This window comes from Hylobates moloch, unplaced genomic scaffold (assembly GCF_009828535.3).
Source record: "Hylobates moloch isolate HMO894 unplaced genomic scaffold, HMol_V3 SCAFFOLD_14, whole genome shotgun sequence".
Taxonomy (NCBI): domain Eukaryota; kingdom Metazoa; phylum Chordata; class Mammalia; order Primates; family Hylobatidae; genus Hylobates; species Hylobates moloch.
The window spans coordinates 93,769,745-93,796,030 of record NW_026652289.1 but is presented as its reverse complement, the minus strand read 5'-3'; the positions used below and the strand labels follow the sequence as shown (position 1 = coordinate 93,796,030).

Here is a 26,286-nt window from a genome sequence, read left to right as displayed (position 1 = left end):
AGAAATAATCTGCTGTATGTTACCATGGAGAAAACTTTGGGGGATAAGAAAGGCTTGATGGACAAAGTGACTTTTAATTTGTTATTTGAAGTAAGAGTTAAATAGGCCAAGAAAGGATTGGAAGAAGAGGGTTTGGGAAAGGGAGACTTCTAGGCAGAAGGAAGAATGTAGGCAACGTCTCTAAGGCGAAAAGGAGAAAGGTGTGGTCTGGATTAAAATTAGTTTGTCTAATGTTGAATACATTTTGAAATCACAAAGAAACTACTAAAAAATGTGATTTTTATCTATTAGACTGAAACATCCAAACATTTAAATTTATTTTAACTATGTAACTAGTTAACTTTTTAAAATACTTTATCAGCAAGAACATATTATATTTTTGGCTCTGAATTTATTATAGAGGCTATCCATGATACCCCAAAATATCTTGGAACTTTTTTAGGAATCTGAAGTGAGGACATAAAGCAAGATTCATGTACAGTTTTTCTCTAGGGCTAGTGTATAAGAGGGAAGCCTATTGCAAAATTTGGTTTGGAGGCTAAGAACTTAAACATTTATGTGTGTCCCTTTTCAAAGTGGAGGGATGGTACAAAATGAGCATTTTATGATATTTTACTGCTCTGAAAATGATAAATAGAGTGTCATTTTATTTAAGTAAATTATTTGTAAATATTATGAACAGTCTAGTGAGTTTATGCCAATGAACAATGTTGTTATTACTTTATTAGAAAATGCAAGAACCTCCAAAGAGCATTGAAGAATTCTTAAAGTTTCAAAATTGGGTGAGTAGAGCATCTTATTTTATGTGCCAGTACGTCATTTTAAAATATCAGTTACGGAGATTTAGAAGGCTTAGAATAAATTTTAAGACTAGAAATTTCAGAAATATGTTTCAATGAGGAAAGTGTATATATAATACTTATGTCCTTTGAGTAGGCTCTATGTTGTAGTCTTTCCCTCTTGTCAACATTCTATTCTCTTTTTCACATTAAAAAAATTCTAGCCCTATACAGACATTTCTCTATACTTTTGTTAATGTAAGATTTTTGTCTTATGTATTTAAACCTTAAAGAATATCCATCAGTTATGCTTACTTACCTCATTTATTTATGCACCACACCTGAGACAGGTAATTTGTAGAGGTGTTACATCAATATTCCTTGATTATTGAATGAGAGTGAAAAATTCAAAATGTGTTTTCATGTTGAAAGTTCAGTTTCCATTGTTATGTATAATTACTGACTTTGCCTGGGGTTATTGGACTTGCTAAGTCTTCCCTTGGATCCATGCACCTGCAAGTGTGAACGTCATATTTGTTTTGCATTGAGGAATGTCAAGTAAGGGCCAGAATAAAGATGTCAGTATAGAAAACAGAGAAAAGGTAGCTTTTTAATGAGATATGTTTGTATTTTGAGTGGATTGGAATATAAATAATTTACATTTATTTATGCTTAAATGTAAATAGTATTTGCTATGATTAAACTGCTAACAATGTAGTTTCAGAAATATCTACTTTTAAATATCTATCTTCTGTTTTTGTATTTGTTTAGATACTTTTTTTTGTTTTTTTGTTTTTTTTTACTTTCAATGTTTTGGGAAAGGATTGCGCTCGGGTGAAAACATTCCTAGTTATAAAAGTTTACTTCAGTCACATGGTGTATCTAAGTACGTTGAAATACTTTTAGAACAAACTTTTTGTAACTATTTTGATTTAAATGATGATGCAAATGTGCTGCAGCCTAATGACAATGTTTAAGGACTTTTTAATGTTTTAAGTTTTAAGTTAAAATTAAGCCAAATTCAGCAAATAATGGAGACTGTATTATTGTACATGTTTGAGGACCTATAATTTTAAATAAAAAATTCTAATTATTTGAAGTAGTAAATACATTATCCCTTTGCTTAAATTGAGAATGATACCAATCAAATCAAGATAATGGGTTTATGCCAGCTCTTCACTAAATACAGGATAAAATCAAACCATGTCTTATTAATAGTATGTCAGTAGTATCATCTTTGTATGCAAAGGATATATTTATATTTGTATTCAAAGGCTATATTTATAGCCTTCAAGTTTTATCAGATAGCATTTGATAAAACACATATCCATTTGTATCATTTTGTCATTTATAGGTTTCTCTGTAAATCTTTTCTTATTGTCTGAATTTCCCAACCAAATACTCATATTCTGTAGTTATTTTTTATGGTTTGACTGTGTTTATACATTGCCAAACTATTGGATAGTTGAAAATATTCAGGAATAAAATGACTAGATGTTTAATTTTTTGTTTGCTATACAAAGTCTTTGTCTAATAGACAATGGTAGAAAAGTAGTGACTGCAATGAATTCATTTAAGAAATATTTTTGAACACCTGCTATGTGCCAGGCACATAGATGCTTAGGATATACCAGTGAATAAAAACAAGCAAAGATGCCTGCCCTCATGGAGCTATTATTCTTTTAGAATTGAATCATATTATTAATCCAAGCTCTGCTATTAACTAACATTATAATAGTACTTGCAACCTACATGTTAGCTGCTTGTTTCTCTTGTCTTCTACTTAATCTTTTATTGTATCATCTAAAGTCCTCTCTTTTTTGCCAGTTCCTACCATTTCTATCTTTTTTGGTAATTTTAATATTTTATATCATCTACTCCTCTCTTTCACCTCTTCCTATCTCCTGTTGTACTTCTGTGTATCTTTTTATCTTCAATTGTTTTTATCCTCTCATTTCTCTATTGATCATTTCCCACATTCCCTTCACTCCATCACAATTCTATTTCTAGTTTTATTTTTATAAAAATATTTTTATGTTTTATTTTTATAACATCTTCTTTTTCCACTATTGTTGTATCAGTGTCAGCTCTCTTACTTATCCTGTTCATTCACTCATTTAGTTATTTCTGTTCACTACCCACTATTTTGCCAAATATTTTTCTGGGCACTGGAGTTACAGCAATGAACAAAGACAAAAAATTCTACTCTTAAGGAATCTACATTATCTTCCCCCTTTTTGTCTCATTTCTCTTTACTGTCACGCTTTAAAAAATTCTTTTTGGTTCTTCAAGTACTAAAGTGTTGATTACAATTTCTTCCATATTTATATATTATACTTTTGATTTTTCATGTTATTTATTTCTTATTACCTTTTTTCTGTGTCCATGCAACTTTTATCTGGTAGAACTTTAATTCATCTTCTGTTAGTTCATCAATGTTAATTTTTGTTAACAGGCCTGTTAGATTCGTAATCTATATCTGGAGAGTACTCCATGCTATGATTTTTCTTAGAGGATCAAAATTATTTTATGATAGAGAAAATAATTATTTCAATCCCATTCTCTTTTTTGAGGGAATAGCTTGATTTATTTGCTTATTTGTTTATTCATTTATTTATCATTAATCCATTTAAATCCTTATATCAAAGCTTAATATAAGGGAAAAAGAGCTAAATAATAGTCACTTTTCCTACTAATTCTAGGCATGCTTCTTATTTCTTACCTTTTGTTTGATACTTCAGCATTGTCTCTTGGGCTTTGGGACATGGGTGAAGACTTACCGATATATTCAATAAAAAAAATTCCTCTCTAAACTCCACAAGAGCCCTTTTGTTTGTCTACTCTCCCTTCTCCATCTCTAGTTTTGTATTAGCATATAATAATTTGTGCTTCTGCCACTGCCAAAGTTAATTGCATAATTAAAATAAACATAACAAATACATAGCCAATTCTTGCTTCACTGACCGTGTTTTAAATAAGATAAATGTTCTTCTTACTTATCACTAAGGACCACAGTGCTATAATGTAGAATTTAACTCCTTAGGGAACAAAAACTTCTAGTCCAATTCTTTTCTTCTTTTGGGATTTGAATACATTTATTTACTTTTAATTAATATAATCACTGTAGACTCTGGATGCTCATACTCTAGTAGTAGTGTTGATTTTCTTTCTGTCAGTATGAGCTGCCTGACAGCTAATCCGCCTGTTAGCTGCTAGTTGACTCAATTTGCCTTTTTAGGTCTGGCCACAAAATGTATTTTTTAGATAACACTCTATTCAGGAGGTATCTTATTGAAGGCAAAATATAAAGGAATAAGGAAGGAAAGTAATAGAGAAATGAGATGGGGAAAATAGATTATGATCTGCTACAAGATATGATCTACTCCAAGATAATCATCTGGTATCCATTTAATACAGCCACAAAGAATTAAAAGAATTTAAAAATCACCTTCTTTATATTAATGGCTTTGGGACACCAGTCAATCCCTTGATTACCTTGGTAATGTAGAGAAGACAGAGTCTCATCAGCCTTGTAGAATTTCTGGAAACTTTATTCAGCTCATAATATTTCAATATCTTGGGGAAAAGGATTGTGATATCACAAGTCTGACATAAAGAATACATTTTCATCAAGATTTGTACATATTATAACATCTTTTCAAATTCCTATTAGCCTCTTCCTTCCCCCTCAACTCCCCTAACAACAGCAACACATGACTCATAAGGACTGTGTTTTCAAATGTGGCTGCCATTCTAAATTGACAGTGTTGGTCTTCAGGGATTTTACCCTGTGACCTTCTCTTATTCTTCAAAATCTTTTAATTTTTTTTTTTTTTTTTTTTTTTTTTTTGAGACGGAGTCTCGCTCTGTCGCCCAGCCTGGAGTGCAATGGTGCAATCTTGGCTCACTGCAAGCTCCGCCTCCCGGGTTCACGCCATTCTCCTGCCTCAGCCTCTCCGAGTAGCTGGGACTACAGGCGCCCGCCACCACGCCCGGCTAATTTTTTTTTGTATTTTTAGTAGAGGCGGGGTTTCACCGTGGTCTCGATCTCCTGACCTCATGATCCGCCCGCCTCAGCCTCCCAAAATGCTGGGATTACAAGCGTGAGCCACCGTGCCCGGCGAAATCTTTTAAATTTTTGACACAGTTTTCCAGATTTCCATGCTGGAAAACTTTCCCAAGTGGCTATGTGTCTTATTTAAGATACACATTTACAGGATTTGGAAGAGGGCACTTACACATTTATATAGCACTCTTTTTTTCAAAATGACAGGGGGACCTTTTTGGAAAAGTTTTGCAGTGTTAAGCACTGGGTATTGTTTTCATATCTTACTGTTAGCACAGTTAATAAATGAACACATGTATGATGAGTTTAGGATTGCTTTTAAAGGAAGAAAAAAGGAGATGGAACAGACCAAGGTGGGTTTGAAATTTCTGATCTGCAGAGCTCAGATTTCTTCTCCTTAAGCTAAGGCCCCAGTGTATTTTACCCAAACTCCATTGCAGAGTTTCATCCTACACAAGTCTCCCATCATTCCAAAAAGTATTCTCTTATTCATAAACTTTTAATTATGTTGACTAACTTTCTTTGTTTTGCTATTATTTGATTTATCTTGTATTTAGATTTGCAAATATTAATGTTGTGGTTCTACTTCCCTTCTCCTCTTCATTTCCCTTGTTTCCCTTTCATTCCATCTGCTTCCTTTCCTAAACAATTTAGTATTAAAGCCATTTGGTGGCCAAAACAAGGCAGGCTTCCACATTGAGAAAGAAGGGTTTGCTTGGTGGCCCAGAGCAAGATTTCTGAGCCCAACAATGGTGCGGAGGATGTCCATGTGACACCACAGGCATCAGAATCCAAGGGAATGATGATGATATTCACACATAAAGGGAGAAGAGGAAGGTAGCCTTCACTCCGATGTGGGAGGTCAGAGATCAAGTGGGAGTAAGGAGGATGTCCTCACAGAATTGGCAACCTAACATGGGATATTAGAGCCCAAGTAGTATGAAAAGGATATCCACGTAGGGAAGAGTCTGGGAGCAAATATGAGAGATTGGTTACATAAAAGGATTGATCAAATAAGTAAATATATTAAAGATAATGGTAGCTAGGTTTTTAGTTGTTAGGGATGGCAATTATAATATGGAAAGAGAGAAAACTAGGATGGTTAGAATTGGAATTAGAGGCATCAGTGTGAACTCATGGCTTTGAATATATAAAAGTAAAAAAAAACAAAAAAGATTTAGGAGGAATGACTCCAGCAACATGGCAAAATAGCCTTTATCCCTTTGCAGAAATATCAGTTTGAACAACTATCCTTGCAAGAAAAGTACCTTTACAAGAGCTAAGGAATCCAGGTGAGATAGTACTAGCCTTCACTATATGGGAGTCCTAGGTGTAGCACAGAAATAAGAAAAGATAACCTGGAAGAGGTTAGGAAGGACATTTTCAAGTTACCAAGCAAGGGCAGAACAGTGTAGAGAGATACCTTTCATGTGGGAAAGGGAAAGGAGAATGAAGTGAGCATGTAACTTTGCCATGGACCGCAGCAAGAGGACTGTGCAAGCCCACCCTCCACAGCCCCAAGCTCCAGGTCCACTCCAGTGGCAGGATAGCTCCCACAGCCCCAGGGTATCCCTCTCAGACTCAAACTCCAGCTCCATGCCCGCCCCTTGGATTTTTCATTTTAGGCTAGCACATGAGGACCCAGGCTCCAGGCCCACTCCAGCACCAGGCTCCTGCAGGCTGCAGGCCATTTCCAGGGAAGGCAGGCTCCAGGGCAGTCAGACTTCAGGTCCACTCCAATGTACTCAGGACCAGGTCTGCACAAGTAGACCCCAGCACCAGGCCAGCCCATGGACCCAGGCTCCAGGACTGCTCCTGAGACCTAGGCTTAAAGCCAAACCCCACAAGTCCAGGAACCAGGACATCCCCCAAATAGATTCCAGGCCCACCCCAGCACCAGGCCAACCCCCACTTCAGTGTCCAGTTGGCCCCTGTGTACCCAGGCTTCAGTCCTGCCTCCACAGATTAAGTGTACAGGCTGTACCCAGTGGACTACTGTGCCAGGTCAACATCCCTTGAGCCTAGGACTCAGGACCACTCCGGTGGACCCAAGAGGTAATACCACCTAAGGGAACCCAGAGGCCCAACCCCATAAACCAAAGTACAAGGCTAGCCACTGTGGGCTCAGGTAACAGGCCTGCCCACATACTGAACCAGATACCAAGTCAGCTTACCTGACAATTCCAGCAGGAAGTCCATGGACCCCACCAGCTGGCCTGCCTACATTTTCTGGGTGGGCTGACAGGTGAAGGGCTTTTGTGCTGAAGCCAGCCCCCAGAAGAGGCGCCTGTTCTTCAAATGTGTAGACATCAAAACAAGGCCACAGAGGTCACAAATAGTCAGGGAAACATGACATCACCAAAGTAACAAAATGAAGCATTAGTTACCTAAAAAAATACAGATCTACAAACTGCCTGATGAAGACTTAAAAATATCTTCAAGAAGGTTAGTAAACAAGAGAACACAAAGAAAATCAGGAAAACAATAAAGGAACAAAAGTAGAGGCTTATAAAAGAGATAAAAAATCATGAAAAATCCACACACAGAAATTCTGGGAGCTGAAGAACATAATGATTAAACCAAAAAATTCCATAGAAAGCTTCAACAGCAGATGTGATCAAGCAGAAGAAAGAATAGGGGTACTCAAAAACAGCTCATTTGAAACTGCTGTCAGAGAAACAAAAACATAGAACGAAAAATAGTGAATAAAGCCTATAAGACATGGGACATTGTCAAGTGAAACATATATACATAATAGGAATTCCAGAAGGAGAAGAGAAGGAGAAAAGGGTAGAAAGCTTAAAGAAAGAATGATAGAAATATTCCTAAATTGAGACAGCAAAATAAACAGCAGGATCCATGAAGCCCAAAAAACTCCAGATAGATTAAGACAAAGAAGAAATCTTCCCCAAGATACATGATAATGAAATTCTCAAAAGTCAAAGATGAGATAATTTTGAAAGCAGCAAGAAGAAAGTTATTTATTATATACAGGTATAAGATTATAAGCAGATTTATCAGCAGGTACCTTGAAATCCAGGAGAGAGGGATGATACGAAGTGCTGAAAAAAAAACAAAACTGCCAGCCAAAATTTGATAACCTGGCAAGGCTCTCCTTCAAAAATGGAAGTCAAGATAACAAGTTTTGCACATATGGAAAAAGTGTTGGGAGTTTATCACCACCAGATGCTAAAGGGAGTTCTCCAAGTTCAAATGAAGAACACTAACAATATAAAAACATTAAAGTTTAAAACTCACTATAAATGTTAAGAATATAGTCAAAATCAGAATACTGTAATAGTGTATTAGTAGTATGTAAATTACTTTTAACTCTATTATAAGAGTTAAAAGGCAAAAATATTAAAAATAACTATATATCAAACTGAATTCAACAAAACATTAAAAGTATCATTCATCATGGCCAAGTGGGATTTATTCTGGGGATGCAGGGATGGTTCAACATACACAAATCAGTCAACGTGATATGTCATCTCAACAGAATGAAGGACAAAACCCATATGATTTCCGCTGATGCTGAAAAAGCGTTTGATAAAATCCAACATTCCTTCAAGATAAAAATCCTCAAAAAACTGGATATAGAAGGAATATACTTTAACGTAATAAAAGCTATATATGACAGACCCACAGCTAGTAACATACTGAATGGAGACGAGCTGAATGCCTTTCCTGTAAGATCAGGAACATAACAAGGATGCCCACGTTCGCCACTATTATTCTAACTTTCACCACTATTATTCAACCATAGTACTGGAAGTCCTAGGTAGAGCAATCAGACAAAAGAAAGAAAGAAATGGCATCTAAATTGGAAAGGAAGAAGTCAAATTCTCCTTGTTTACAGATGATATGATCTTATATTTGGAAAAACCTAAAGACTTCATCAAAAAACCCTCTAGAACTGGGAAAAAAAATTTAGTAAGCTTGCAGGATACAAAACAACATACAAAAATCAGCACTTCTATATGCCAAGAGAGAAAAATCTGAAAAACAAATTAAAAAGTAATCCCATGTATAGTAGCCAAAAGTAAATGAAATACCTAGGAATTAAATTAACCAAAGAAGTGAAAGATCTCTGCAATGAAAACTATCATGAAAGAAATTTAAGAGGACACCAAAATGTGGAAAGATATTCCATGTTTATGGATTGGAATAATCAATATTGTTAAAATGTCCAAACTACCCAAAGCAATTTACAGATGTAATGCAATCCCTATCAAAGTACCAATGACATTCTTCACAGAAATAGAAAAAAAAATCCTAAAATTTATATGAAACCACAAAAGACCCAGAATAGCCAAAGCTATTCTAAGCAAAAAGAGTAAAACCAGAGGAATCACATTACCTGACTTCAAATTATACTACAAGCTGTGTTAACCAAAACAGCTTGGTACTAGCATAAAAACACATACACACCCATGGAACAAAATAAGAGAACCCAGAAACAAATCCACACACCTGCAGGGAACTCATTTTCAACAAAGGTGCTAAGTACATACATTGAATAAAGGACAGTTTCTTCAATAAATGGTGCTGGGAAAACTGGATATCCATATGCAGAAGAATGAAATTAGACCCCTATCTCTTGCCGTATACAAAAATCAAATCAAAAGGGATTAAAGACTTAAATTTAGGATCTCAAACTATGAAACTACTACAAGAAAACATTGGGAAAACTCTCCAGCACATTGATCTGGGCAAAGATTTCTTGAGCAATATGCCACAAGCACAGACAACCAAAGCAAACATGGACAAATGGGATCGCATTGAGCTAAAAAGCTTCTGACCAGCAAAGGAGACTACCAGTAAAGTGAAGAGACAGGCCATAGAATGGGAGGAAATATTTGCAAATTACTCATCTGATAAGGGATGATTAATAACCAGAATATATAATGAGCTTAAGCAACTCTATAGGAAAACTAATAATCTGATTAACAAATAGGCAAAATATTTGAATAGACATTTCTCAAAAGGAGACATACAAATGGCAAACAGTCATATGAAAAGGTGCTCAACATCACTGATCATCAGAGAAATGCAAATTAAAACTATAATGACATACCATCTTACCCCAGTTAAAATGGCTTATATCCAAAAGACAGGCAATAACAAATGCTAGTGAGGATGTGGAGTAAAGGGAACCCTCGTACACTGTTGGTGGGGATGTAAGTTAGTACAACAACTATGGTGAACAATTTGAAGGTTCCTCAAAAATCTAAAGATAGAGGTACCATACAATCTAACAGTCCCACTGCTGAGTGTATACCCCAGAGAAAAAAAATCAGTATGTCAAAGAGATATCTGCACTCCCAGGTTTGTTGCAGCACTGTTGACGATAGCTAAGATTAGGAAGCAATCTTAAGTGTACATGAGCTGATGAATGTATAAAGAGAATGTGGTACCTTTACACATGGAGTACTATTCAGCCATAAAAAAGTGGGAGATCCTGTAATCCACACAACATAGATGGAACAGAAAATTATTATGTTGAGTGAAATAAGCCAGGCACAGAAAGACAAACATTGCATTTCTCACTTATTTGTGGGTTCTAAAAATCAAAACAATTGAACTCATGGAAATAGAGAGTAGAAGGACAGTTACCAGAAACTGGGAAAAGGAGTGGGAGGACTGGGGGGAGATGGGGATGGTTAATAGGTATAAAAATATTAGAAAAAATGAATAAGACCAAGTATTGATAGCACAATAAGGTGAGTATAGTCAATAATGATTTAATTGCACATTTAAAATAACTAAAAGAGTATAATTGGATTATTTGTGACACATAGGATAAATGCTTGAGGGGATGGATACCCCATTTTTCATGATGTGATTATTATGCATTGCATGCCTATATCAAAACCTCTCATATATCCCATAAATATGTATACCTACTATGTACCCACAAAAATTAAAATTGAATTATTACAATAATTTGATAATGGATACACAATATATATAAAATATAAATAGTGAAATCAGTAGCTTAAAATGTGAGAGTGGGAGTTAAAGTGTAGAGTTTTTGTATGTGGTACATATGAAGTTGTTATCATCCCAAAATATAATAACTATAAGATGTTTTATGTAGGCCTTTTATAACCACAAAGAAAAACCTTGTGTACATACACAAGAGATAAAGAGAAAGGAATCAAAGTGTACCATTATTAAAAAAAATCATCAAATCACAAAGGAAGAGAGGATTAGAGGAAGAAGAGAATGAAGTTACTATTAGGTTGGAGCAAAAGTAATTGTGGTTTTTTGCCCTTAAAAGTGGCATTAAAAGTAATGGCAAAAACCGCAATTACTTTTGCTCCAACCTAATACAAAACAATCAGAAAACAGTGAATAAAGTGGCAGTATTCAATTCTTTTTTTTTTTTTTTGAGACAGAGTCTTGCTCTGTCACCCAGGCTGGAGTGCAATGGCACGATCTCCACTCACCGCAACCTCTGCCTCCTGGATTCAAGTGATTCTCCTGCTTCAGCCTCCTGTGTAGCTGGGATTACAGGCACACACCACCACACCCATCTAATTTTTGGTATTTTTAGTAGAGATTGGGTTTCACCATGTTGGCCAGGCTGGTCTTGAACTCCTGACCTGGTAATCCGCCTGCCTCAGCCTCCCAAAGTTCTGGGATTACAAGTGTGAGCCACCACGCCCTGCCCGGCAGTAGTAAATCATTCCATGTCAATACTTGCTTTAAATGTAAATGGGTTAAATTCTTTAATCAACAGGTATAAGTGGCTGGATGGATTTTTTTTTTTTTTTGAGATGGAGTCTTGCTCTGTCACCCAGGCTGGAGTGCAGTGGTGCGATCTCAGCTCACTGCAACCTCTCCCTCCTGGGTTCAAGAGATTCTCCCTGCCTCAGCCTCCTGAGTAGCTGGGACTACAGGCACACACCACCACACCTGGGTAATTTTTGTATTTTTAGTAGAGATGGGATTTCACCATATTGGTCAGGCTGGTCTCAAACTCCTAACCTTGGGTGACCCACCCGCCTTGGCCTCCCAAAGTGCTGAGATTACAGGCATGAGCCACCATGCCTGGCCAGATTAAAAAAAAAAAAAAAGAAACAGCTATATGCTGCATACAAAAGACTCATTTTAGCTTTAAGGACACACACAGACTGAAGGTGAAGAGATGATTAAAATAAATTTACGCAATGGTAATAAAAGAGAACTAGGATAGCCCCACTTCTATCAGATTAAGTAAGCTTTAAAGTCAAAATCTTTTAAGAGAGACAAAGAGGGTATTCATATAATAATAAAAGGGTCAGTTTGCAAAGAGTGTCTAACAATTGTAAATATATATGCACCCAGTGTCAGAACACCTAAATATATGAAGCAAATATTAACAGAATTGAAGGGAGAAATATCAGCAATACATTAACAATAGGAGACTTTAAGGCTGTGTTTTCAAAAATGGATAGATCATCTGGAGAGAAAATTAATAGGGAAATAGAGGACTTGAACAACTCTCTAGACAAAATGGTCCTAACACATATACAGATCATTCTATCCAAAAGCAACAAAATGCAAATTTTTCTCAAGAACACAAAGAAAATTCTCCAGGATGGATTATATATTGGGCCACAAAACAAGTCTTAACAAATTTTATAAGATCGAAGTCTTATCAAGTATCTCTTCTGACCACAATAATATTAAACTAGAAATCAGTAATAGGAGGAGAACTGGAAATTGAACAAAATACTCTTGAATAGCCAGTAGGTCAAGGAAGAAATCAAAAGGGAAATCAAATTATCTTGAGATAAATGAAAATGGAAATAATGTACCAAAACTTGTGGAATGCACCAAAGGATTTCTAAGAGGGAAGTTTATAGCAATAAATGCCTACATTAAGAAAAAAGTCTCAAATAAACAATCTAACTTACATCTCAAGTAATGAGAACAAGCAGAACTAACTAAGCCCAAAGTCGGTAGAAGGAAGGAAATAGCAAAGATCAGAGCAGAAATAAATGGAGAGACTGGAAAAACAATAGAGATAATCAACAAAACTGAATTGTATTTTTTGAAAAGATTAACAAAACTGTCAAATCTCTGGCTAAACTAAGTGAAAAAAAGAAGAAAGATTCAAATAAATAGAATCAGAAATGAAAGAGGAGACATTGAAGTTGATACCACAGAAATATAAATAATTATAGTAGGCTACCATGAGAAATTATATACAAATAAATTGAATAACCTAAAATAAATGAATAAATTCCTTGAAACATACAACCTACCATGACTAGATCATGAAAAAATATCTGAACAGACCAATAATGAGTAAAGAGATTGAATCAGTAATTGAAAACCTCCCAATAAACAAAAGCCCAGGACCCTTTAACTTTACTCGTGAATCCTACCAAACATTGAAAGAATATCAATCTTTCTCAGACTCTTCTGAAAAATAGAAGAGGAAAGAATACTTTCAAATTTATTTTATGAGGCTAGTGTTACCCTGATACCACAAGGACACTACAAGAGAAGAAAACTGTGGACTGTTATGTCTTATGATGAATAGTAATGGCAAAATCCTCAACAAAAACAAGCGAACCCAATTCAACAGTACATTAAAAGGATCATATACCATGATCAAGTAGGATTTATTCATGGGATGCAAGGACGATTCAACATACACAAATCAATAAATGTGATAAACCACATTAACAGAATGAAGAAGAAAATCATTATCAGCTCAACAGATGAAGAAAAAGCATGTAACAAAATTTAGCATTGCTTCATGATTTTAAAAACTCAGCAAATTTAGGTACAGAAGGAATGTACTTTGAGATTATAAGGACCATATATGAAAGCCCACATCTAACATCATAATCAATAGTGAAAAACGGAAAGGTTTTCCTCTAAGAACAGAAACAACACAAGGATTCCCACTCAGCACTCCTATTCATTGTGGTATTGAAAGTTCTAGAGCAGTTAGAAAAAAAAGAAACAAAGCATCCAAATAGGAAAGGAAGAAGTGAAATTGTCTCTGCAGGTAACGTAATCTTGTATATACAAAACTCTAAAGACTCCAGAAACTGTTAGAAATACTGAATGAATTCAGTAAATTTGCACAACATGGAATCAACATTCAAAAATGAGTAATATTTCTAGGTACTGGCAATTAACTATTTAAAAAAGAAATCAAGAAATCTTTTTTACAATAACATGAAAAAATACTTATGGGTAAATTTAAAGAAGGAAGTATTAGCATGTAGCTTTTTTTTGTTGTCTTTTCCTAGTTTTGGTATTAAGGTGATACTGGCTTCATAGAATGATTTAGGGAGGATTCCCTCCTTCTCTGTCTTTTGAAATAGTTTCAGTAGGATTGGTATCAATTCTTCTTTGAATGTCTAATATAATTCAGCTGTGAATCCACCTTGTCCTGGACTTTTTTTTGTTGGTAATTATTTATTACCATTTCAATATTACTGCTCATTATTTGTCTGTTTAGAGTTTCTATTTTTTTCCTGGTTTAATCTATGAGTGTTGTGTATTTCCAGGAATTGATCCATCTCCTCTAGGTTTTCTAGTTTGTGTGTGTGAAGATGTTCACAGTAGCCTTGAATAAACTTTTGTATCTCTGTGTTATCAGTTGTAATATCTCCCCTTTCTTTCCTAATTGACCTTATTTGGATCTTCTCTCCTTTTCTTGCTTAATCTCGCTAATGGTCTGTCAATTTTGTTAATCTATTCAAAAAAAAGAACCAGCTTTTTGTTTAGTTTATCTTTGTCTTGTTTTTGTTGTTTTAATTTCATTTAGTTCTGCTGTGATCTTATTTCTTTTCTTCAGCTGGGTTTGGGTTTGGTTTGGTTTCTGTTTCTCTAGTTCCTTGAGGTGTCACCGTAGATTGTCTTCTTGTGCTCTTTCAGGCTTTTTGATGTAGGTATTTAATGCTATGAACATTCCTCTTAGCACTGGTTTTGCTGTGCCTCAGAGGTTTTGATAGGTTGTGTCAGTATTATGGTTCAGTTCAATTTTTAAATTTCCATCTTGATTTCATTGTTGACCCACCGACCATTCAGGAGCAGGTTATTTCATTCCCAGGTATTTGCATGGTTTTGAGGATTCTTTCTGGAGTTGATTTCCAATTTTATTCTATTGTGGTCTGAAAAAGTACTTCATGTAATTTTGATTTTCTTGAATTTATTGAGACTTGTTTTGTGGCCTGACATATGGTCTGTCTTGGAGAATGTTTCATGAGCTGATGAATAGAATGTATATTCTGCATTTGTTGGCCAGTATGTTCTGTAAATATCTGTTAAGTCCATTTGTTGTAGGGTATAGTTTAAGTCCATAATTTCTTTGTTGACTTTCTGTTTTGATGACTTGTTTGGTGCTGTCAGTGGAGTATTGAAGTCCCCCACTATTATTGTGTTCCCATCTATCTCATTTCTTAGGTCTAGTAGTGATTGTTTTATAAATTTGGGAGCTCCAGTTTTAGGTGCATATATATTTAGGATTGTGATATTTTCCTGTTGGACTAGTCCTTTCATCATTATATAATGTCCCTCTTTGTCTTTTTTGACTCTTGTTGCTTTAAAGTTTATTTTGTCTGATATAAGAATAGCTACTCCTGCACTTTTGCTGTGAATTTGCATGGAATATCATTTTCCACCCCTTTACCTTAAGTTTATGTGAGTCTTTATGTGTTATGTGAGTCTCTTGAAGATAACAGATACTAGGTTGATGAATTTTTATCCATTCTGTATCTTCTAAGTGGAGCATTTAGGCCATTTACATCCAATGTATTGAGATATGAGGTACTATTCTATTCATCATGCCAGTTGTTACTTGAATACCATGGTTTTTTTTCATTGTGTTATTGTTTTATAGGCCCTGTGAGATTTATGCCTTAAGAATGTTTTGTTTTGTTTTGTTTTCAAGATTTGTTTCAAGATTTAGAACTCGTTTTAGCAGTTCTTTTAGTGCTGGCTTGGTAGTGGCGAATTCTCTCATCATTTGTTTGTCTGAAGAAGACTTTTATCTTGTCTTCATTTATGAATCTTAGCTTTTCTGGATACAAAATTCTTAACTGATAATAATTTTGTTTAAGGAGACTAAAGATAGGACCCCAGTCTCTTCTGGCTTATAATGTTTCTGCTGAAAAATCTGTTGTTAATCTGATAGGTTTTCCTCTATAGGTTACCTGATGCTTTTGCCTCACAGCTCTTAAAATTCTTTACTTTGTTTTGACTTTAGATAACCTAATGACTGTGTGCCTAGGTGATGATTATATTGCAGTGAATTTCCTGGATGTCCATTGAGCTTCCTCTGTTTGCATGTCTAGATTTCTAGCAAGGCAGGGAAGTCTTTCTTGATTATTACCTCAAGTAAGTTTTTGAAACTTTCAGATTTCCTCCTCAGGAGTACCAGTTATTTTTAGGTTTGGTCATGTAACATAATCTCAAACTCTTTGGAGGCTTTGTTCATTTTTTAAAAAATTATTTTTCCTTTGTCTTTGTTGGACTGGGTCAATTCAAAAGCCTTCTTGACTTTGAGCTCTGAAGTTCTTTCTTCTACTTGTTTGATTCTATTGTTGAAATTTTTCAGTGTGTTTTGCGTTTTTCTAAGTGTGTCTTTCATTCCAGAATTTGTGATTTTTATTTATGATATGTATTTCTCTGGAGTTTTTTTGTCCATATTCTGTATTTATTTTTAATTCCTTCATGTTTGTTTTCACCTTTCTCTGGTGCTTTCTTGAGTACAAAATTCAGCATCCCTTTATGATTAAAACCTTCAGCAAAATCAACATAGAAGGGACATACCTTAAGGTAATAAAAGCTATGTCAAATGCACAGCCAACATTGTACTGAACAGGGAAACGTTTAAAACATTCCTTCTGAGACCTTGAACAAGACAACTATGCCCACTTTCACCACTTCTATTCAACCCAGTACTGAAGTCCTAGCTAGAACAATCAGATAAGAGAAATAAGGGCATCCAAATAGGTAAAGAGTACGTCAAACTGTCACTGTTCACTGTTGATATGATTATATACCTAGAAGATGATAAAGACTAATTTGAAAATCTCCTAGATCTGATAAATGATTTCGGTAAAGTCTCAGGATATAATATCAATGTATACAAATCAGTAGCACTGGTATATACAAATAACAACTAAGCTGAGAATCAATTCAGGAACTCCACCTCTTTTACAATTAATTAAATTAAATTAATAAAATATAAAATAAAATTAAAAATACTTAGGAGTATGTCTAACCAAGGAGATGAAAGACCTCTACAAGATAAACTATAAAACACTGCTGAAAGAAATCATAGATGACACAAACAAATGGAAACACATCTCATGTTCATGAATGGGTAGAATCAATATAGTGAAAATGACTGTACTGCCAAAAGCAAGCTACAAATTCAGTGCAATTCCCATCAAAATAACATAATCATTCTTCACAGAACTAGAAAAAACATTCTAAAATTTATATGTAACCAGAAAAATGCCTTCATGCCCAAAGCAAGACTAAGCAAAAAGAACAAATCTGGAGGCATTATAATACCCAACTTCAAACTACACTATAAGGCTGTAGTCACCAAAACAGCATGGTACTGGTATAAAAATAGGCATATAGACCAATGGACAGAACAGAGAACCTTTAAATAAAGTCAAATATTGACAGCCAACTGATCTTCAACAGAGCAAACAAAAACATAAAGTGGGGGAAGGAAACCCTGCTCAACAAATGTTGGTGGGATAATTGGCAAGCCACATGTAGAAGGATGAAACTGGATCCTCATGTCTCACCATATACAATAACCAAATCAAGATGGATGAAAGACTTAAGTCTAAGACATGAAACCATAAAGATCTGAAGATAATATTGGAAAAACCCTTCTAGACCTTGGCAGAGGCAAAGACTTCATGACCAAGAACCCCAAAACAAATGCAACAAAAACAAAGATAAATAGATGGGACTTAATTAAACTAAAAGTCTTCTGCACAGCAAGATAAATAATCAGCAGAGTAAACAGACGACCCATAGAGTGGCAAAAAAGTCTTTGTGAACTGTGCATTGGACAAAGGACTAATATCCAGAATGTACAAGGAACTCAAATCAGCAAGAAAAAAAAAAACACATGAAGAAATGCTCATCATCACTGGCCATCAGAGAAATGCAAATCAAAACCACAGTGAGATACCATCTCATACCAGTTAGAATGGCCATCATTAAAAAATCAGGAAACAACAGGTGCTGGAGAGGATGTGGAGAAATAGGAACACTTTTACACTGTTGGTGGGACTGTAAACTAGTTCAACCATTGTGGAAGTCAGTGTGGCGATTCCTCAGGGATCTAGAACTAGAAATACCATTTGACCCAGCCATCCCATTACTGGGTATATACCCAAAGGAGTATAAATCATGCTGCTATAAAGACACATGCACACGTATGTTTATTGCGGCACTATTCACAATAGCAAAGACTTGGAACCAACCCAAATGTCCAACAACAATAGACTGGATTAAGAAAATGTGGCACATATACACCATGGAATACTATGCAGCCATAAAAAATGATGAGTTCGTGTCCTTTGTAGGGACATGGATGAAACTGGAAAACATCATTCTCAGTAAACTATCGCAAGGACAAAAAACCAAAGACCGCATGTTCTCACTCATAGGTGAGAATTGAACAATGAGAACTCATGGACACAGGAAGGGGAACATCACATTCCGGGTACTGTTGTGGGGTGGGGGGTGGGGGGGGCGGGGACAGCATTAGGAGATATACCTAATGCTAAATGACGAGCTAATGGGTGCAGGAAATCAACATGGCACATGGATACATATGTAACAAACCTGCACATTGTGCACATGTACCCTAAAACCTAAAGTATAATAATAAAAAATAATAATAATAATAATTCCATCAAAAAGTGGGCTAAGGATATGAATAGACAATTCTCAAAAGAAGATATACAAATGGCCAAAAAACCTATGAAAAAATGCTCAACATCATTAATTATCAGGGAAATGCAAATCAAAACCACAATGCAATGCCACCTTACTCCTGCAAGAATTGCCAGAATTAAAAAATAATATATATATATTGGTGTGGATATGGTGGAAAGGGAACACTTTTACTCCATTGGTGTGAATGTAAAGTAGTACAATCACTATGGAAAACAGTATGGAGATTCCTTAAAGAACTAAAAGTAGATCTACCATTTGATCCAGTAATCCCATTATTAGATATGTACCCAGAGGAAAAGAAGTCATTATATAAAAAAGACACTTGCACTCACATGTTTATAGCTGCACAATTTGCATTTGCAAAAATGTGGAACCAGCCCAAATGCCCGATCAACAAGTTGATAAAGAAAATGTGGTGTACATATACCATAGAATACTACTCAGCCATAAAAAGGAACCAAATAATGGCATTTGAAGCAACCTGGATGGAGTTGGAGCCATTATTCTAAGTGAAGTAACTTAAGAATGGAAAATCAAATATCGTATGTTTTCACAAGTGGCAGCTAAGCTATGAGGACACAAAAGCATAAGAACGATACAGTGAACTTTGGGAACTTGGGGGAAGGGTTCGGGGGGTGAGGTACAAAAGACTACACATTGGGTACAGTGTATACTGCTCAGGTGATAGGTGCACCAAAATCTCAGAAATCACCACTGAAGAACCTATTCATGTAACGAAAACCACCTGTTCCCCCAAAACTATTGAAATTAAAAAATAACAAAAATAAAAATAAAAAACAAAATGCAGATTCTGACAGCAAAAAAATTTTTTAAAATGAGGTAAATGATCTATACACTGAAAACTATAAAACATTGATGAAAGAAATTGAAGATGAGAGCAGCTCCAAAATGGCCAAATAGGAACAGCTCCAGTCTACAGCTCCCAGCATGATCGATGCAGAAGACGGGTGATATCTGCATTTTCAACTGAGGTACCTGCTTCATCTCATTGGGACTGGTTGGACAGAGGGTGCAGCTCTTGGAGGTGAGCCAAAGCAGGGTGGGGCATCACCTCACCCAGGAAGCACAAGGGGTCGGGGAATTTCCCTTTCCTAGTCAAGGGAAGCTGTGACAGACTGTACCTGGAAAATCGGTACACTCCTGCCCAAATACTGTGCCTTTCCCACGGTGTTAGCAACTGGCAGACCAGGAGATTCTTTCCTGTGCCTGGCTCAGTGGTTCCCACGCCCACGGAACTTTGCTTACTGCTGGTGCAGCAGTCTGAGATCAATCTGAGAGGCTGAAGCCTGGCGTGGAGAGGGGTGTTGGCCATTGCTGAGGCTTGAGTAGGTAAACAAAGTGGGCAGGAAGCTTGAACTGGGTGGAGCCCACTGCAGCTCAGCAAGGCCTACTGCCTCTATAGACTCCACCTCTGTGGGCAGGGCATAGCTGAACAAAAGGCAGCAGACAACTTCTGCACACTTAAACGTCCCTATCTGACACCTCTGAAGAGAGCAGTGGTTCCCCAGCATGGCGTCTGATCTCTGAGAATGGACAGACTGCCTCCTCAAGTGGATCCCTGACCGCCGTGTAGCCTAATTGGGAGACACCTCTCAGTAGGGGCCAACAGACACCTCATACAGGCAAGTGCAACTCTGGGACAAAGCTTCCAGAGTAAGGAGCAGGCAACAATATTTGCTGTTCTTCAATATTTGCTGTTCTGCAGCCTCCGCCAGTGATACCCAGGCAAACACGGTCTGGAGTGGACCACCAGCAAACTCCAACAGACCTGCAGTTGAGGGACCTGATTGTTAGAAGAAAAACTATCAAACAGAAAGGAATAGCATCAACACCCACAAAAAGGACACACACACCAAAACCTCTTCTGTAGGTCACCAACATCAAAGACCAAAGTTAGATAAAACCACAAAGATGGGGAGAAACCAGAGCGGAAAATCTGAAAATTCTAAAAACCAGAGCACTTCTTCTCCAAAGGATCGCAGCCCCTTGCCAGCAATGGAACAAAGCTGGACGGAGAATGACTTTGATGAGTTGACAGAAGTAGGCTTTAGGAGGTCAGTAATAACAAAATTCTCTGAGCTAAAGGAACGTGTTCTAACCCATTGCAAGGAAGCTAAAAACCTTGAAAAAAAGACGATTAGCTAACTAGAATAAACAATGTAAAGAAGAGCTTAACTGACCTAATGGAGCACAAAACCATGCCACGAGAACTTCTTGACATGTGCACAAGCTTCAATAGCCAATTTGATCAAGTGGAAGAAAGATATGGAATCAACCTAAGTGCTTTTCAACATAAGAATGGAAAAAGAAAATGTGGTGTATGTGTGTGGCTATATATACATAGAACACATTTTCTTTGTGTGTGTGCGTGTGTATCCATGCACACATACACAAAATAGAATATTATTCAGCCTTAAGAAAGAGGCTGGGGGCGGTGGCTCATGCCTGTAATCCCAGCATTTTGGGAGGCCAAGGCGAGCGGATCACGAGGTCAGGAGTTTGAGACCAGCCTGGCCAACATAGTGAAACCCCATCTCTATTAAAAAATGCAAAAATTAGTTGGGCATGGTAGCGCGTGCCTGTAATCCCAGCTACTTGGGAGGCTGAGGCAGGAGAATCGCTTGAACCTGGGAGGCAGAGGTTGTGGTGAGCCAAGATCATGCCACTGCACTCCAGCCTGGGCAACAGAGCAAGACTCCAAAAAAAAAAATAAAAAGGAAGGAAGGGCCAGGTGCAGTGGCTCACGCCTGTAATCCCAGCACTTTGGGAGGCTGAGGAAGGATGGAAGGAAGGAAGGAAGGAGGGAGGGAGGGAAGGAAGGAAGGAAGGAAGGAAGGAAGGAAGGAATGGAGGGAGGGCGCAGTGGCTCACGCCTGTAATCCCAGCGCTTTGGGAGGCCGAGGTGGGTGGATTACGAGGTCAGGAGATCAAGACCATCCTGGATAACACAAACCCCATCTCTGCTAAAAATACAAAAAATTAGCCGGGCATGGTGGCGGGCACCTGTAGTCTCAACTACTTGGGAGGCTGCGCCTGTAGTCCCAACTACTCGGAAGGCTGAGGCAGGAGAATGGCATGAACCCGGTAGGCAGAGCTTGCAGTGAGCCAAGATTGCACCACTACACTCCAGCCTGGGCGACAGAGTGAGACTCTGTCTCAAAAAAAAAAAAAACAAACAAAAAAAAACAAAAACAAAAAAAAGAGAGAGAGAAAGAGAAAGAAAAGAGAGATCTCTCTATTTTTGACAATGTGGATGATCTTGGAGGACATGATGCTATGTAAAATAAGCCAGGCACAAAAAGGAACTGTGGCATGATCTCACTTATAAGTGGAATGTATAAAAATGGAACTCATAGGAGCAGAAAGTAGAATGGAGTCTTACTGGGACTTGTGAAAGAAAGGGAGAAATGGATTAAAGGGTGCAAAGTTTCGGACAGGACAGATAAATTCTGGGGATCAATTGGTCAGCATGATGATTACAGTTAATAATAATGTATGGTGTACTTGAAAATTGCTAAAAGAGTAGATCTTAAATGTTCTCAACACATAAACTCTGTGAGGTGATGGATATGTTATTTACCTTTTTGGCAATCATTGCACAGTGTATACATTTATCGAAGCTTCACATTGTACACCATAAATATTTACAATTTTAATTTGTCAATTATACTTTAATAAAACTAGAAAAAGATGAAAATAAGTTAAAATTATCTCTTCTAATCTTCCCCCTTCCCTTCCCCACAGATATTGTGGAACTGTCGTAGACTGAAAGGGACCAAAGAGACATGAAGCCAAAACTTAACATTTTTCTTCTGAACTAGATTCTTTTGCTATGAAGGGCATAATTGGTTCCACTGAAACTTGAATAGAGTCTTTGTATTAAATATAAATAATGTATCAGTGCCAATTTCCTGATTCTAATGGTTGCATTTATTATGTAGGAGAATGTTTTTGGTTTTTGGAAATATACACTGAAGTTTTAAAGGATGATGGGCTATCATATAAGCAAATTATTCTCAAATGATTCAGGAAAATAGTTTTAGTAAAGCACTTGTAATTTTTCTGACGTTTGTGATTGTTTCAAATTTTTAAAAAGTGATAAAAAACAATGCTGTGGAATAAAATCTCAATTATAGCTCATTGGTTTTGAACTCTATTATTTAAATTCATTAAAAATGACTTAAGCTATATTCTCTCTTTCACATTTTTTGCAGGATTATTGGCCAAGGGAAATCCATTTTAGAGATGATGATAAATGGTCATGCACTCTGAAAAAAATAAAAGAAGATAGTTCATTTGTTTCAATTTATACACACCTATGGAAAAATGTTCCTCGAATATTTGAAGCACTTTTGATCATGGAATCAAAATTAAGGGAATATTCACTTATTTTGCAAAACCACACCTCTAAAATATTTAAGTGGAAAACCATGATTCCTGAGACAAGTGAGCCTTATTTATTTTTATCTTTTATAGAAATGGAGTCTCACTATGTTTCCCAGGCTGGTCTCCAAATCTTGGCCTCAAGTGATCCTCCTGAGTCACCCTCCAAAAGTGTTGGAATTATAGGCATAAGCCAGTGCACCTGGCCAGTCCTTATTTTTTGTGTTAGTAAAGTAATGGTCAGTTGTCTGTGTGTGTGTGTGTGTGTGTGTGTGTGTGTGTGTGTGTGTGTGTGTAATCTCATAAAGAATGAAATTCTAAGGTATAAATTTTAAAAATATTTTATTTTAAAACCTCTTCATTTCAAAATGGTTGAATACACATTTTTTAGTTGAACATAAATATGTGGTTTCAAAGGAAGTATTACTAAAACAAAGCCTTAAAACAGTTGTTAAACTGTTAAGCTTTTGTTAAATTGGAGTGGAGGTACAGAGTATTAGGAAAACAGGAGAGCAAGATTGCATCAACTAATATTCTGACTAGAAACATATCAGTAAGGGTCAGGATAGAACAGAAATATCTAAAACTGAAAGTAAAAGGGGTGATAGTTAACCTATATGGGCTCTCAGGCTGATTTGTAGGAGTAGCTGGTATTCACTATGGAATAGCTGAATGAATGAGAAAGCATACAGCAAGTAAAGATAATTTTTACTTCTTTTCAATATTTGTATAACATTTTTCTTATTTAATTGTATTAACATTTCCAGAATAGTTTTAAATACTTATAATTATTCTTGTCTTATTCTTGATTTAATGGGCAAATTTGTCATATATATATGTCTTGAAAATGATATTAATTGTACTTATAAAGTATTTTTAGGTATTAGATTCATTATGTTATTTTGGTATTTAATATTCTTTTTTGAACTTAGATGTGTGTAATTCTGAAGATGTGTTTAAATACACTTCTATTAAATTAACTTTTTCTAAATTTCCATATTTAAATTGTAATTTTTTAAAATTTTATATATTTTTAATGTATAAAAGTTATAGCTTCTGTGTATGTATATATAAATACACACACATATATATATAGCTTGTATACACACATACCGACACCCATGTGTGCATATAAATTAGTCTTGTAATGACATAAAATACCCACAAGTAAACAAAGTATGAACATATCCTTTCATGTCTTCCTTCTGTTTTTTAAAAAAGGTTATTTTTTATATATATATTGTCCTCAATATGTAGATATCAGAACTTGGATTCAAGTCTATCTAGGTTATCTGACTTCAGAGCCCCCCATATTGTCTCACTGGGCCATGCTCCACAGTACTGCACTTTCTTGAAATTAAGGTGACCATGAAACAACCAAGTGTAAGTGGCTGAGCTATTTGAAAAATGTGGACTTTTTTAGGAGAAGGGATTGACATAAAACTTTATACATAGGAGTAAGTGCCACAGACATGTTAGTTGGAACATGATATTTCAGAAGAAGGAAACAGAAGATATACTTTATATAATAATTACAATTATTCATTCAGCTAACAGTGTGTATTAACATATGCTTATCAAAATTGCTAGTTGATTTCACTGAATAATTTTGTATATAATTTGTTTAAAGTATTTAAAATTTTGTTTATTTTTAGAGGAGGTACATATGTATAATATATATACTGTGAATTCTTATTTTCTTAAAGGTTCTTATAGAAAATTGGAACGATATGGGGAATTTCTAAAGAAGTACCATAAGAAAAAAAAGATAATGGTATGGTATCTATGTTTTTATCATCCTTGAAATTTGGATTTTCACAGAAAATATAAACACTACATTTCCACAGATGAGCACTAATAACATTTTTGTAAATGTCCTTTTAGTCTACTGTTACGAATCTATCATCTCTATGTTTTAAAGATAGCTGCACATACCTTCTTTTCATACTCAATATTACTGAGTATTGGCATCTTCACATAACTACAAGTTATTTGAAGACTTATTTCAAGGTATACTATTACATTTTTTGGTTATTTAATAATTTGTAACATACTTAGTAGTGCAGGTCCTATATAGCCCTCTTATTTTAGAAAATTAATAATTCTTTTTGATGACCTTTACTTTGCCAATTTTAAAAAATCTTTTTGAGATTTTGATAAAAATGGCAAGTCTTTTGAATTACTTTCAGATACTTAGTCTTTTTAAAAATATGTTCTAAAATTACATAATGTTAGAGCTAGAAAAACTTTGTGTCACCATTAGTCTAGACACCTCATTTAATGCTTTATTTTAAAAAATTTAACTTTTATTTTCAGTTCAGGGTTACATGTGCAGGTTTGTTATATAAATAGACTTGTGACATATGGGTTTGTTGTACAGATTATTTTGTCACCCAGGTATTAAACTTAGTGCCCATTAGTTATTTTTCCTGATTTTCTCCTTCCTCCTGCCATCCACATAGGCCCCAGTGTCTGTTGTTCCCCTCTATGAGTTCATGTGTTCTCATAATTTAGCTCCCACTTAAAAGTGAGAACATGCAGTATTTGTTTTTCTGTTCCTGCATTAGTTTGCTAAGGATAATGGCCTCCAGCTGGATCCATATACCCGCAAAGGACATGATCTTCTTGTTTCTTAGGGCTGCATAGTATTCCATGGTGTATATATACCAGTCAACCATTGATGGGCATTTAGGTTGATTCCATGCCTTTGCTATTGTGAATAGTGCTGCAGTGAACATATATTTGCATGTGTCTTTATGGTAGAATGATATATATTCCTTTTGAGTTCTTTCAGAGATCATCAAACTGCTTCCCACAGTGGCTGAACTAATTTATATTCCCACCAGCTGTGTATTATAAGCATTCCCTTTCTCTGCAACCTCGTCAGCTTCTGTTATTTTTTGACTTTTTAATAACAGTTATTCTGACTAGTGTGAGATGGTATCTCATTGTGGTTTTGACTTGAACTTCTCTAATGATCAGTGATGTTGAGCTTTTTTCATGTTTGTTGGCTGCATGTATGTTTTCTTTTGAAAAGTGTTTGTTCATGCCTTTTGCCCACTTTTTAATGGGGTTAGGTGCTTTTTTCTT

At 35.8% G+C, this 26,286-nt stretch overlaps 1 protein-coding gene across 11 annotated transcripts in view; it reads left to right on the top strand.

The window, feature by feature from the left end:
- Positions 1 to 26,286, top strand: part of FAM227B (family with sequence similarity 227 member B) — a 240,266-nt gene that overhangs the window by 9,233 nt on the left and 204,747 nt on the right. For all 11 annotated transcript variants that reach the window (XM_058427720.1, XM_058427717.1, XM_058427722.1 and 8 more), the window contains 3 exons: positions 729 to 782; positions 23,028 to 23,259; positions 24,903 to 24,970. In XM_058427720.1, the coding sequence (XP_058283703.1) occupies positions 729 to 782; positions 23,028 to 23,259; positions 24,903 to 24,970 (354 nt within the window). The remainder of the gene's footprint in view (positions 1 to 728; positions 783 to 23,027; positions 23,260 to 24,902; positions 24,971 to 26,286) is intronic.